We start from the raw sequence: 15,648 nt of genomic DNA, 5'->3' as shown, positions 1-15,648 counted from the left end.
AAAAAAAAAAAAAAAAAAGAAAAAGAAAAATTAAAGTTTTGGAAACTTAAAAATAACTGAAAAAAGTTCTCATTTTTACTGAAATTTTAAAATGAGCAGTACAATAAATGTGACTTCATAAACCAAGATATTCCTGTTTACAGGTGATTCTTGTAATCATTAGTACTCATTGATCCACAATTTCTGCCTCTGCTCAAGGACTGGTACTCATTTTTTTGGGGTCACCTATTCAGGACCTTTACCTGTGCATTTGTTTTTTTATACTTATTAGCGTGATTTAAAATAATAGTTGTCGCGCTCTCATGTTTTTTTTTTAAAAAAAAGAATAAAAAGCAAGTGAGCATCTCTTTTCTTTCCAAAAAGATGAATGACACTTTTCATCTACTTTGGGCAAAAACTTTGAAGATTTGTAATAAAACGGATTATAAATACTCTATTTAGAGGAGGAAAACGTATCAATACTAGATGTTAACTACTAGCTTTGTGAAATTACTGCAGAAATAGATTCTAATTATACAATCAGGCATAAGCAAAAGTCATACTGAAATGTTTGACCAGAATTCTGTAGTATAGAATCTGCAAATGAACGTTTCCTGGGGGAGAGGTTTCAAAGTTTTCAAAAACTGAACACTTTTTTCGGTTGTTTTTTAAATTTCCAAATTTAATTTTCTGGGGGAAAGGTTCATTTGCAGATTCTATACTACATAATGCTAGCATAGGATCTAAATCGAGCTTTCAGCCAAAGAAATGTATCGAGGTTTAGAGCAGATGTATAGAAAACTACCAAGATTTGTGGACAAATGGGGGAGGATAAGCTGTGTAGAAAAGAAAATGGAAGGAATTAGAAATAAGTAGCCTAGATAAAAAAGGTTGAAGAATGTTTTTCACAGACTTTGAGCAAATAAGTAGGAATTATAGGGAAAACTACCAGTAGATTTTCCCTTTTCATTAAGAAAATACTTAGAAAATGTGTTTGTATTATGGCGTAATTGATTTGGGAGAGCCACACAAACTTCTTGGTTATCCAAACTTCTTAGTTATGTTGGTATGCACCAAGATAGTGGGTATTGAAGGTTATGGAACAGCCTTCATAGTAAACCATTACAAATATAACAGCCATCTCTACCTTTGCTGGCAGGCGGGATACATGGACAAGTTCTTGTTCACATCACTAATTCCATTATGTCTTCTGTATTTGTTTATATAGCTGTTGGAAAACTACTATTGAAAATAGTTCTAGTTTCACTCTTTGATTTTTTTTTTTTTTTTTTGTCTGTAATGCAGTAAGATACATTCTTTTTGCTTTTTGCTGATTTGCCATCTGCTTTGAGCTGAAAATGAGTCGAAGCTTCATTGGACCTATATTGTGCATGCACCTAGTGTATTTATACAGTCTGGTTATTGTGGGTTTTAATGGGACTTCTGTCTTCTTTGTTGTCTCATGGGCAGTTAATGGAACTCCCAGCAGCCAACTTTCTACTCCTAAATCTACGAAATCCTCCAGTTCCTCTCCAACTAGTCCAGGAAGTTTCAGAGGATTAAAGGTATGAAATAGGATATGTGGCATATTTGTGTGATTTTGTTATTTTGAGTAGCAGTTTAATTTGTTTAGGGACTTGGGTACAGTAACAAATTAAAAAGAGTTTAGGATTTGGAACCTGGTAGACTTGACTTCGAATCCTGTGTGCTGCTGTAATTTTGACCAACTCACTTAACTCCTCTGAGCTGAAGTGTTCCTCATCTCTAAAATGGGAACATGGGGTTATAGTGTTCTTACTTTAGAGATGAACATAATGTGGTAAAGTATAATAAATAGTAGTTTTCCAATTATTATCAAAATGATTTGCAGCGGTAAAGCCTTGGAGAACATCATGATTCTTTAAAAAAATCTTCTTTTGAGTCATGACTTTAATATTGCTAACATAATTTGAGTTTTTCAAAAGCCTAAAATGAAGTGAAATACTAGCGTAATGTTTATACTCACAAGTGATAACACAAGGAAAATATGGTCATCTTTAGTGAGGAACTTAGAAACAATCTTAGCTATTGACTATGATGTCCTAAAAATATAAGCAGTAACAATATGATTAGCAGTTGGTTTAATAGACAGTTATCTAGTAGAGATGAGCAAAACCAATTGTGCAAAATTTCAACAAGTTTTATTTGATTTAGTAGTTCCTAATAATTTAAATTTAGAACAGAAAATTTGCCTGGTAAAATAACAGTAAATAATTAGAGCTGAAGGTGGAATTTCTAGCCAGACGTGATGGCTCACACCTGTAATCCCAGCAGTTTGGGAGGCTGAGGCAGGTGGATCACTTGAGGTCAGGAGTTCAAGACCAGCCTGGCCAACACGGTGAAACCCTGACTCTACTAAAAATACAAAAATTAGCCAGGCATGGTGGTACAAACCTGTAATCCCAGCTACTTGGCAGGCTGAGGTGGGAGAATCACTTGGATCCAGGAGGCGGAGGTTGCAGTGAGCTGAGATTGCGCCACTGCACTCCAGCCTGGGTGACAAAGTGAGACTGTGCCTCAGAAAAAAAAGAAAAAAGGGAATTTCCTTTGTAGAAAAAAAGGGTTGTCTGCATGGTAATGAATTCTGAGAATACTGATGTATACACAGTGTCATGTATGTGTATACATAAATAAACTTTTATTCCCTTTATGTGTTTCTATATCAGATATATTATTAGGAATGTATTTTCCAAAGTTGGTTTCTGAAACACTTCAAATATAGTCCTAGAGGATTTCTTTAAAGATGTTGAAGAGTATTTTTTTATTAGTAAACTTAATGATTAGAACCCCACCACCCTTGCATGAGTGAGGAATGGGAAGCTGCCAAGCCCAGCCTCTCTGACACCTTCAGAGCAGCATGTGAGGTCTGTGCTTCCCCACTTCTCAGAAGGTTTTGTTCTCCAATTGACTGTAAGGTTTGCTTGTCTTGCCCTGAGAATGTTGTGTGTCCCTCAGAGTGGACTTGTATAATGTTTAAGTACCTGAGAATAAGAAGAGGAATTCTGGAAAAGGACAGAGCATCTGTTTTTGTGCCTGCTTGCTTATCCTTGACAGAATTTCGGCTGAGACTGGTAGGACGTTTGGAAGTAGGGAGTGTCTAGCTCTCACCTACTTGTTATTACTGAAAGTTCCTTATATTTATCAAAAGAAGCAGGCATTTTTCTGAACTGCTGACTTGACTTAAGTCAGTTCATAATGTGATTTCAGTGGACTTTTAAATTGTCAATTCCCAGAAGAGTTATATAAATTAAAAATTACTAGTAAGCTAATTATTTTCAGATTCTTCTCCTATTTTCCCTGGAACAGATTGGAAGCACATTGTTATTAATAGAGGTAACTTTCAAGAGAAGTAAAATAAAAATAAGTTGACTTCTCAGGTTTGTTGTTTCATCTTTTGTTAAAGCAAAAGCAAGTGGCTCCTAGAGCTGGTTAATTGTTCTAGGGCAGATCTACAATAACCTTTCCAGTGAGCCACATGCCAAGGTCATTCATATTTCTCTCCCAGGCCATTGCCCCAGGCAGGGCTGAGATCCTTGACGTAGGGCCGCTTTGGGGGATAAGATGGGACACTTTAGTGCCTGCTAACTCTGGGTCTTGGTCACTTCCCCATTTTTTGTTACCCATTGGTAACCCCAGCTCCCATCTTCCTAGTCCATCTTCAACTGTAAATCCAATATTGTCATTTTCTGTTTTTGCCACTAGGCTAGTTGGTGCTGCTTGTTAGTAATTACAACTATAGCTTCAGGACAGGACAGCTAACCATTTCAAGGAAATACATGTTAATATTCTGTGCACACACCTACTTCACAGGTGCATGCATACTTGTGCAGGATCACTCACATTTGTGAAGATTAATGGAATTTTTAAGACATAATAAATTGTGTTATTACTGAGACATTAAGTAAAATTGTTCCTTCTATGCTAGGTGTATCGTAATTATTATAGTATCCCCAGCATTTAGCACACAGTAAATGCTCAAGGATTACTTATTCACACCAAGAGGAATGAAGACTAATTTGTTCATTAAGGGAAATGTTGATTGCTGGTCAAGATTGAAGATAAGATTATAAGTAAGATAAAGAACAGTCATCTTTCCAGGACCACCCCCTGTTCTCCACCACTGTGCCTGAGGCCTGTGGGCTTTGCTAACAGCTATGATACCTCCTCTGGGTTTTCTTTTTCTTATTTGTAAAACAAGGACTTTTGATTTTAAATGAGCTCTAAAATGCTAGGAATATAGTTCTGTTAACTTGCGGAAAAACCTAACTAAAAGGCTAGGAAGTGTATTTTTTGCCCTTTTACTTCAATGCTGATGTAAAACCACTGAATTTTACATTAAACAGGAGTAACTAATGTCTCTGCCACACTGATTCAGCTTTTAGGCCACAATCCCAAAGCTCTCTAACTACTGCCTGTTCTCATGGGTCCTGCCTTATGGAAATTTCATCTCATTACAGTTCCCATAATCTGTAGTATATATTGTCATTGGGATGAAAACCTGCTTTTTAAATAATGCAATTTAGTCAGGTTACTTTACTGTACCAAATACCCTAATTTTGATGTCATTGCAAGGCACCAACTTATTTTTTTCTATTCAATGGCATGACAGATGAGGAATTACAGATAATTACCATGTGTTAGCACTATGCGTTTCCCTTCTCTTCATTTAAAATCGCTTATTAAGATCAGTTAAGAGGGAATGTCTGAGAATGGAGGATTGTTTTTCATGGGCAGGAACTCGTTACCACTATTTATCCTAGTTAGATGCTTTAATGGCCTTGGGGGATAGATAATCTTTTTCCAGAGAATCAGAGAATTGATAAAAGCAAGCAAACCAAGCCAGGACAGCATGTGCAGGGGCTGACAGTCTCTCTAGCTGCCAGGACACAGCTTTTGGCATTGCTGGTTTTTTTACTATCTGGATTTTATTCACTAGGGAACTAAAGAAGGTTAAGGGTAAGCAGAATTTGATGTTCTGTCACAGTTTTTCACTCTTTGTATCCATGTCTGGGAATTATTTTAATATTTTCATGGGGGCATTGAAAGAACTAAAAATAAAAATAGGATGATATGTTTAATCTCTGATCGTGGATTGTGGATTGTTAGTGGCCCTTTGGTTTGCTCATTAAGAAAGATATAAAAAATAGACAATCTACCCTGCTCTCCTCAAAAAGTACTCGTAGTTTTCTCAGTACTCTTATGAGGAAGATGATTCTGCTAAGACTGTGTTCTTTGAGGGACTGGACAAAAGCCAGTAGCAGAAGTAAAGCTTTCTTCAACTTGTGAATAATTTTTTTTTTTGCAGATGATCATGTAAGAAATAGGGTGGCGACCAAGTAATTAAGATTCTTTAAACCTAAAACTGAAAGACGTTAGGACAACTGAGAGTTAGTGGTATCTTGATTATATATTTGTTTTGTTCAAGTAGTGTTAAAGGAAAAACACTAATTATTCCAGATCCTTGTTAAAGACTATAAGGGAGACTTTATTCAAAGAGTGGGGGTGGTCCCTGGCAGTTGGTATAGAGACCGCTGTAGTAGAGCCTTGCAGGGAGGAAAAGAGGAAATCCAGCTCCAACAAGGAAAAGTGGGGATTTATAACGAAGGAGCAGGGTAGGAATCAGCAGATGGAAGAGTATTAGAGGAACCATCCAGCCTAAGAGGCTTCTGGCTCAACTGACTTGATAGGGTTATTGCTGAAGGCAGGCTGGGCTGATCTGACATCAGAGTCAGACACCAAGTACAGGGGATTTTCCCTAAACTGACTTAACAGGAATCTTGCTCAGACCTCAGCCTGTTCTGCAGGGGCAGGGAGGGAAACCCAAGGTTGGGCCTAGTCAAGCAGAGGACTCGGAGGAACCTGACTGAAGTTTTGGTCATAAAAGAGTTTTTGTCAGTAGTTACCTAAAACCATAGAGTGTGAAAACTGGAAGTAGTTTCAGAGCTTGTTTAGTCTTCAAGATAGAGAAACTTTTTGTTTTGTTTTTTGTTTGTTTGTTTTTTGAGACAGAGTCTTGCTGTGTCGCCCAGGCTGGAGTGCAGTGGTGCAATCTTGGCTCACTGCAGCCTCTGCCTCCCGGGTTCAAGTGATTCTCTTGTCTCAGCCTCCCGAGTAACACATTTGCTCCACACAAGAAAGGGTTGAAAGATTGGGAGGGGAATGGGTGTGGGGGGAGGTGAGGGAAAAAGAGGGAGGAAATCCTGGGGCTAGGGAGGAGGCTGGGTGAATGGGGTGGAAAGACAGAGAAAAATACCTGGTGTCAACTTTTCCTGAGAGGCTTGGGGGAAAAGCATGCTAATAGGTATCTAATGGGAGCTCCTTGAAAGTGAAACTGTCTACACTCTGCCCATTATCTCCACCTAACCCCATAAAGCTTTAGTAAAATCACAGAGTTCACAATAACGTAGGGTTTTTGGTATTCTTTGGAAGACAGTACTCAGTGGAGCTGAGTATTGTCAAGATTGATATAGATTGGAATTAGCATAGTCCAGGTTCAGCACATACATGGGTTACAGGGATGTGGGATGAGGTTCTGTGGTGGGCCTGTGATGAAGTCACACTCTGGGTATGGTGGCATAGCTGGGTGTTGAGCCCATGCTCATAAACACTACCAGCCCCAAGGATGCAGTGGGAAAGCAAGACCAGTCTTCTTAAATGATTGGAAACAACATGATCAGACCAAAAGTTGGTAAAATTAGTTATTAAACTGTTTGAATTTAGGGAATCTGGCTTTCCTGATGGTCAGGGCTGTTCCTGGTGATGGTCACCTAGGGAGGAGGCATTTCTGCAGGCCACACACAGCCCCTCTCATCTCAGTGGCTCCAGGCTGCCTCCCACAGCCGGGAACATGGGGAGCCCAGGGACTTCTGAAGTAAGGACAATTCATGCCAAGTTGTACTATGCCTTTGTTACGAGGCTACAAAGCTCCTTGAGACTCTGGTTTATTTTCCTTTTGTCCTCTAATGCTTAAAGTTTTTTTGTGATTATTCCGAGCTATTCTAGTTAAGCTGAGGGTTATCAAGACAAAAGTCTTGGTCTACTTGGGCCAGATTATTAAGGTGGGAACGGTGCCCCCTGGTGTGCAGCTACACCAGGTTATTCTGGCAAGGCACGGTGACTCACGCCTTTAATCCCAGCACGTGGGGAGACCTGAGCTCCCTCCCTCCTTTGCTGCCTCCTCCATTTGGAAACGGACACAGGATGGTGATCAAAAGCATGTGAAATGTGACAGCCCTTTTAGAATTTGTCTAGCAGGGTTTCTGGTGGTACCAGAAGACTCCAAGCAGGTAAATCTATTAAAACATTTAGGGCCAGGTACGGTGGCTCATGCCTGTGATCCCAGCACTTTGGGACGCCAGGGTGGTCGGATCACGAGTTCAGGGGCTCAAGACCAGCCTGGCTAACATGGCGAAACCCCATCTCTACGAAAAATACAAAAATTAACCAGGGATGGTGGCAGGTGCCTGTAATCCCAGCTACTTGGGAGGCTGAGGCAGGAGAATCCCTTGAACCCGGGAGGCAGAGGTTGCAGTGAGCTGAGATCCTGCCACTTCACTCCGGCCTGGGCTATAGGGCAACACTCCGACTTAAAATTAAAAATGGAAAGAAAGCACGTGAAGTCCAAGGGCCTGGGTTTGATCTTGGCATGGTCACTTTTAAGCTGTTTTACCTTGGGCAAGTCATATCACCCCTATCTGTGAAAAAAGGGATTAATAGGACCTGCCACACAGGATTGAGATTGATTAAATATGGAGAAAGCAGTCAGGATAGCCTTGTTATTCTTTCTTACCATAAACCTTGGCATTTCCAGGTTCCATTTTCACATAAAGGCAGTTTCACTTACAAAAAACTAACATGCAGTGGTGTACAAGGGGGAAAGAGAAAGTGAGAGAAGTCAGACTCCAGATTTTATTACCTCCTCTGCTTTTCTATCACCAGCTTTTCCTCTCAACTCTCCTTTCATCTCTGCTTTCCTGCCCTCTTCACATATTCCAACCCTATCAGTAATCTATAAATGACTCTGTTACAAACAGGTTATCCCACCTGGGAGGCTGAGGCGGGAGAATTGCTTGAATCCAGGAGGCGGAGGTTGCAGTGAGCCGAGATCACACCACTGCACTCCAGCCTGGGCAACAGAGCAAGACTCTGTCTCCAGGGGAAAAAAAAAAAAGGTTATTCCTGCAAGGCACGGTGGCTCACGCCTTTAATCCCAGCACTTTGGGAGGCCAGGGTGGGTGGATCCCCTGAGGTCAGGAGTTTGAGACCAGCCTGGGCAAAATGGTGAAATCCTATCTCTACTAAAAATAAAAAGCTTTGCTGGGTGTGGTGGCATGTTCCCCTGCCCATAGTCCCAGCTACTTGGGAGGCTGAGGCAGGAGAATCACTTGAACCCAGGAGGCAGAGGTGGCAGTGAGCCAAGATTGCGCCATTGATTGCACTCCAGCCTGGGCGACAAGAATGAGACTCTGTCTCAAAAAAAAAAAAAAAAAGGAAAAGGTTATCCCAAAACTTAGCAGCTTAAAACAAAAGTAAAAAATTTATTTTCACACACAGCTCTTATGGGTCAGAAATTCAGGAGCAGCTTCACTGGATGGTTCTGGCTCAAGATCTTTCATGAGGTTGCAGTCAAGATGCGTCCCAGGCCGGAGCTGCCTGAAGGCTTGGCTGGGAATGGAGGACCCCCCTCTGTGGTCACTCATTCACTTGCTGGCAAGCTGGTGCTGGCTGTTGGCAGGAGGCCTCGGTTACTCGCCATGTGGACCTCTCCATAAGTTGGCTTGAGTTTCCTCAGAACACCGCAGGTGGCTTTCCCCGGAACCCAGTGATAAGAAAGAGAGAGAGAGTGCCATACAGAAGCTGTCCATTCTGTGACCTAGCCTTGGAAGCCAGACCCCATATCTTCCATAATATCTTGGTGGTCACACACCAGCCTAACTCATCATGGGGAGATTGATCACAAGGGCATGAAAAACAGGAGGTGGGGCTCACGAGGGCTATTGTGGAGTCTGGCAGTCACACCAGCCTTCTCTCCATTTTCATCTCTTTATTAGCCACTCAGAATTTCTGCCCTGGGCTGCTCCAGCTTCCTCATCCTGTCCTTTCCAACCTTCCTGTCCATCCTCTTTTTTGAGGGCTGCCAGAGTCTCACCCCATCAATTTTATTGCTTTGTTCTCCTTCCAGTCCTTTTGCTCCTCAGACTGATGACTCCCTACTCATTCTTTTTCGTCCTCTTCAAATCCTAGAATCCCACCCCAGCGGACATCGTTTGCTGCTTTTAATGCGCTCGTCTTCCTGATTCTCTGTTTTTCTGCTTGACCTCAGCCTATGATCTTCTGTTCCCTCTGTGCAAGTCCCTCAGAGTCTCTTCAATCTAGCTGATAACTTTTCCCATAGGAATATTTGCTATGCTTAAATCACAGCATTTTCTTTGGGACAGATAGGCAATAAAGAGTAGTAAATGTGTCATCAGCTGCCAGATGGATGAAGAAAGCATTTCCCTGAACTTTAATTCATCATTCATGTTCCAGTTTAAGACTTTTAAGGCAGTAGTAACTTAAGGCTTCAGAGTCACAGCACATCTGTGGACACTGAGGGATAAAACGTTTTGTGTTTTGATGCTGAAGTGTATGCCTGGAGGCTGTCTGCTGTGAGCATTCTTGCCGGTTGAAAGAAGGAAGAAAAAAGTACATGTGAAACATTATCCAACATCTTGAGATTATGAACTGTCTGATGTGCTGATATTTTATCTGATGATGTCTCCTGGGTCTGCTAGTGGTGAAAGATTTTCCAGATTTGTGAAGTGTGATGAAAGGGCTGGTAGTATCTCATCCTGATTGGCAGAGCTAAAATGTAACTCTTCGACCTTCTGACCTTGAACACTTCTTTTCGAAGCTGTGAAATGTTAATCCACAGTAGCTGCTGACCTTAGACATTTTTGCTTTTCCCGGGAGCTTTGGCTTTTCTTTTGTAATTAAGACTAGTTGATAACCTTCAGTACTAAGAAACTGACCACTTCTCATTACCCCAGAGATGGGTAGTGACTTCATCTTTCCATGTAATTGATTTTGTAGAACAAAAACCAAAAGAGGGGCTAAGCAGTTTTGAAGTGCCCTAACAAAATAAGTCATAACGCATCTCAGACTTTGAGGACAGTGATTTGCACATTGTAGTTGCTAGTCAAATCTGATGCATTTGGGAAGTAAATGGCTCACCTGGGCTGAAGCCCATCTTTCTGAGGATGCAGGGAGGATTTACCAAGTAAATCAGTGTATAAATAGGATCAATTGTAAGAATTTCAGTTAAATGCAACTGGCACGTGTTAAACTTAAATGCCCCATTATTCATAAAAATGGGCCCAGAAATTCTTCTTGGTAGTGCATTATAGGTAATTGGAGGGAATTAAAGACTTAGAGATTGTCATTGTGGCTGCTTGTAGTAGCCTCCATAGTTATAACTGAAGAGGCAGGCACCTCTGTCATCACTCTGGCATCCTAGAAATCAGTGAACCTCACAGTGAAAGCATGCAGGTATTTTTAGCAAGTCGTCATAGTCACACCACCTGTCTGTTGGTCACAATCCAGTGGGAATCCGGTAAGCCAACACCTTACTCGAAAGGCTTACTCAGAGGGATGCGATGAGATTCTCTGCTGGTTTTGACAGGCCATGTAGTCAGCTGTGGTGGTGTCTGTCTTTAGAAGGACAGGAAAGCAGGAGTTGCGTTCCACGCTGCCCCTTTGATAGACTGTAGAGCTGTCTGTTGTTTTAAACCATATTCATGTACAGGCAGTGGATTCTGTTTACCATTGTTAACCAACCACAAGTCTCAAGTGCCACTGTTTTTGCCAAACAAAACGAAGGCTAACCATGCAGGCTGTGTTACCAGCCTCTGGGTGCTAATTCCAATTGTTTTCATATCTCATTACTCATCCTGAAGTATTTCAAATTATCAGAAATCCAATATGAAAATAATAAAGGTTTCTGTTCTTGAATACATTCCTAATTCAGCGTTTATAATACTTTACACTGGATTTCATTCTCGTTAATGGAAACGATGTTCCTAATGTTTAAAAAACCCACAAAAATGCCAATGATGCAAATCTATTTACAAGTACTATCTAGTGTATTTTTTTTAATTCAGTATACTTCAGAATTACTTTTTTAAAGAAAAAATTTACCTTAAATTCTATGTGAGGAAAGGCTGTGAATTTATCAATTTATGTATCATGTGACTGAATTACAGGAATGTTACTATAATTATATAATCGTAAAACATGTTCTAAATATACTATAGTGTATATTTTGATCAGCAAGTCTAGAATTGGGTGACTTCCTTTAGTTGGTTTGATAGGCTTGCAGGACTTTTCTCGTAATCTTAGAGGATAGGACAGTGTGAGAATTGCCAAGAAGCTCTTGGGCTCTAGAGTCAGGCCTGGGTTTGGATTCTGGTTCCACATTTGCTGTGGTGATGGGCTAGTTACATAACCTCTCTGAGCTCTGATTTCTTCACAGGTCAATGGAGATGATGATCATGCCTAATTCATTCAATGCAAAATACTCACTTCATGACTTGGTACAAAGTAGGATTCAATAAACCATATGGGTGTCCTGTTTCCTTTTCTTACAAAGGCAAGGTTGTTTGGCTATAGATGACTTGCAGTGGTTAGAGTGACAGAGTGAACTTACACAGATTATGGTAGCCGAACAGTTCATTAAAATTGCTGCCAGAAACTTCCTCCACTGATGTTCTCAACCTTGGCTGCATGTTGGATCATCTGCGGAGCTTTTAAAAACTCCTGGTACCTAGGATTCTTTAATTAATTTGGGATTCAGATTGACAATAGAATTTTTCAAATCTTCCTATGTGATTCTAAGATGTGAGGAAAGAGAATGGCTGCTTTATAGCAACAACCATACCCTGAAGGTTGTTCTGTTCTAGAGTTTAAAAGTACAAGAATTATCTTGGAGGAAAAGCTTTCCTAAGAAAGTTCTTGCTGACCAGGAGTTTGCCTGCTGCCCAAATTCAGCCAGTCACCTGTTTTTCTGAATAAATGTTATTGGAACATATCCATGCTCATCTGTTCACATATGGCCGCTTTCATACTCCAGCAGCAGAGTCAAAGAGTTGCCACAGAGAACCTGTGACCCACAAAGCCTAAAATGTTACTTTCTGGTCCTTCATAGAAAATGTTTCTGACCTGCCAGGCATGATGGCTCACACCTGTAAACTCAGCACTTTGGAAAGCCGAGGTGGGTGGATCGCTTGAGGTCAAGAGTTCAAGACCAGCCTGGCCAATATGATGAAACCCCATCTCTACTAAAAATACAAAAATTAGCCAGGCATGGTGGCACACACCTGTAATCCCAGCTACTCGGGAGGCCAAGGCAGGAGAATCACTTACACCTGGGAGGCAGAGGTTGCAGTGAGCCGAGATCGCGCCACTGCACTCCACCCTGGGTGACAGAGTGTCTCAAAAAAAAAAAAAAAAAGGAAGAAAATGTTTCTGACTTGACCCTTATAGTAGACCATTTACCACTTGAATTGTGATGCCATTTTCCAAAACACATTCAAGAAACTCACTACAGACAAATATTTCTGTTCGTTTGTCCTTTTATTAAAAAAAAAAAAGAAATATTAGGGAAAAACTTTCTCAAACCATGTTTTTACTCTGCTCTCACACCAAAAAAGACAATAAGCACAGAAGAAGACTTTTGTGACCAAATGTGGGGGATGAGTTTCATTCCACCGCTAGGTGAGCAATCAGTTCTACAGCAGGTACCAGGTGGGTGTCCTCCCAATTCAATTCTGACACTGTCTACCTGGAGATAGCATCAGATCCCATGGGTTGAGGGCCCAGTCCCCAAAACTACCCCTTCCTTCAGACACCAGTGGCAAGTCTGGGCCTCTGGAACTTGTGAATGACCAGCTTCAAGTTGGAGTTCCCATGACCCCTCTTTGGGTTTGATTAATTTGCATTTCACTGAACACTTCACTGTACTCAGGGAAGTGTTTACCAATTTATTACAAAAGATATTATGTTACAAAGGCTGCAGATGAAGAGATGCATAGGGCAAGGTATGGGGGAAGGCGTGCACAGCTTCCATGGCCTCCCTGGGCATGCCATCCTCCAGAAACCTCCACATACGCAGCTGTCCAGAAGTGTTCCCAACCCTGTCCTTTTGGATTTTTATGGAGGTTTCATTACATAGGCGTGATTGACAACCCTGTAGAAATATGACTGGACAAAAAGGGATATGACCTAATCCCAGCAAAGCGGGTTTGTTCTGATTTTTCTTAGCCTCTTTGTAGAGCATTCCTTGCTTCAGGGTATGGGGCAGGACCTCCTCTGGAATGAGAGTCTTATGACTGCAGTCAGATTTGAGTCCTGCCTTAGGCAGGTGAAAGGAGGGCAGGAGAAGGTCAGAGAGTTTGTTTTCTGAGACCTAAAGCATCCCAACATGATAACAAGGGCTGTGGGAGTTATGAGCCAGGAACATGGAGGAAAACCAATATAGCATAAGGGTAGCTAGCATTATACTCAAGTCAACAGTAATATGCGATAATGCAGTAAGTAATCACTCTTGCTACTTTTTTTCGAGACTTGTCTATTTCAGAACAGAAAACAGTTTAGTGTAGTACTTAACATTTCTCCTTGAACTTCAGATTTGTAGAAATTGTGGTAATCTGCTTATCAAAGAAGTTTAACATAGGACCCTCTGACATAACTCCCTGGCTAAAAACGTAGAAAAGTGGAGTGTTGCTCTTCATCAGATGTCCGCAATCAGCCATGAATACCTTTAAATGATGCTAGCAATTGAGAGCACTGTAAAGCATCTTCTGCTCTGTTTTCAAGTCTTTTAGAGTTCTTAGCAGCCGGGCATGGTGGCTCACGCCTGTAGTCCCAGCACTTTGGGAGTCCAAGGCAGGTGGATCACTTGAGGTCAGGAGTTCGAGACCAGCCTGGCTAAAATGGTGAAACCCTGTCTCTACCAAAAATATAAAAAAATCAGCCAGGCGTGGTGGTGGGTGCCTGTAATCTCAGCTACTTGGGAGGCTGAGGCAGGAGAATCGCTTGAACCCGGGAGGCAGAGGTTGCAGTGAGCCAAGATCATGCTGCCCCAGCCTGGGTGACAAAGTGAGACTCCGTCTCAAAAAAAAAAAGTTTTTAGCAGAAGAGGATTCTTGCACATTTCCCTTCCTTGCTTATTAATAAAAATGGAGCCACTGCTGCCAGAGAAGTAGCGAGGTGGTGCAGGGGCACCAGATCCCAGAGAAGACACTCAGCAATATCTTCAAGGTTCTCTTCTGTCAACCTCCCTCCTTGGCCAGTCAGAATCAGGACCTCATTAGGAAATATATCCCCCATCCCCTTGCCACTGTCAAACACAATGCTGTCTCTCTGAACCAGTTGGCAGTTATGAATGGTATCCTGAAAAACTGTAAATGCTGCCATCCATTATGCTTTATTGAGAAGGACCTTGCTAGCATACAGCATCTAGGCACTTTTCTTTGTGCTGTCTCAGCATCATAGTTGCTGATGGAAGCAGGAATGTTCATTAGCATTTTAAGAGATTTTAATAGAAATTGTTAGTTTGACAATAGAAATGGGACAGGTTTAATCTTGAATACCGTATTTGATCTTGCTGGTACTAATTTAATTCTTGCTTCATTAAGAGAGTAATTCATTTACAGGAAACAAGGGAATAGACAAATTTTGCAAAGGAAATGATGAGAATTGTGCAAAGTCATAGCTTTATTTCTTGTGTTTTCATTGCTCTTTGTCTGCATGTTTCTCAGGTCACTGGGAATGCTTTGCCTTATATTTAACAATAGATGCTTCACATTTGCCAGCGATCTGTTCAGAGATCTTGCTGAATACCCAGCTTTTCTTCTACCTCTGGAAGCCAGGCTTCATTAGTGGGAGGTCCGATGAACTGAATCCCTAGCTGAGCGATTCAAACGCAAGCTCGGATTTGTGCTGTAGCAAAATGGCTCCCTCTCACGGCTCTTCTGAGTCATTTATAACCATCAGCACCTGTCCTGAAATGCAGAGGTTTCACTGACGGTTTTACGTTTACGTGAACCTGTCCCTCCTCATTAGATTGTAAACATCTGAACAGTAATAACGATGTGTCTTAATCTTCTTATCCCTTAAAACAGCACAAGTCATTGCTGTAGATTTTACAGAGGAGTGAAGAGGGAGAAAGAAAATTGTCTCTGTGTCTAATTATGTTTCTCTGTTCAGCTGCACTATAATAAAATTATCCCTTTTATTTTTTCATGTTTTTTTCTTCTCTTTAGGAAAGGCGTATTTTCAAATAAAGGAGCATATTTGGTTAAGTAATTGGATAAGCCATCCCTGTTAACGCTACATAATTGTTTGTTTATTTGTTTTAATACTTGAGGCTTAACACCTTTTAAAAAAATATTAATTTGACAGCTTTGAAAAATGTCCTTGGCCTTGCTGTTTGCTAAGAAGCTGCATTTCCTGGTATTTAGTGGAGACTTGGTTAGGTACACTTGAAAGTGGCCCTTTGCTTGGCCCCATGCCGTGCTCAGTCTTGCTCGCTCTTGCGCTCTCTTGTGCTCTCTCTCTGTCTCTCTCTCTCTCTCTCTCTCTCTCTCCTCTCCT

General features: G+C 41.2%; 1 protein-coding gene across 5 annotated transcripts in view; it reads left to right on the top strand.

The window, feature by feature from the left end:
* The window catches only part of DCLK2 (doublecortin-like kinase 2), a 186,636-nt gene that overhangs the window by 130,245 nt on the left and 40,743 nt on the right, over positions 1-15,648 (top strand). For all 5 annotated transcript variants that reach the window (XR_001003403.1, XM_011956610.1, XM_011956592.1 and 2 more), the window contains one exon: positions 1,450-1,544. Coding sequence is in view for 4 of the 5 variants with exons in the window: in XM_011956610.1 (XP_011812000.1) it covers positions 1,450-1,544 (95 nt within the window). In the remaining variant the exon portion in view is untranslated. The remainder of the gene's footprint in view (positions 1-1,449; positions 1,545-15,648) is intronic.

This window comes from Colobus angolensis, unplaced genomic scaffold (genome assembly GCF_000951035.1).
Source record: "Colobus angolensis palliatus isolate OR3802 unplaced genomic scaffold, Cang.pa_1.0 Scaffold111, whole genome shotgun sequence".
Classification (NCBI taxonomy): Eukaryota; Metazoa; Chordata; class Mammalia; order Primates; family Cercopithecidae; genus Colobus; species Colobus angolensis.
Note: the sequence above shows the minus strand (reverse complement) of the source record. Positions and strands in the feature narration are given on the sequence as shown.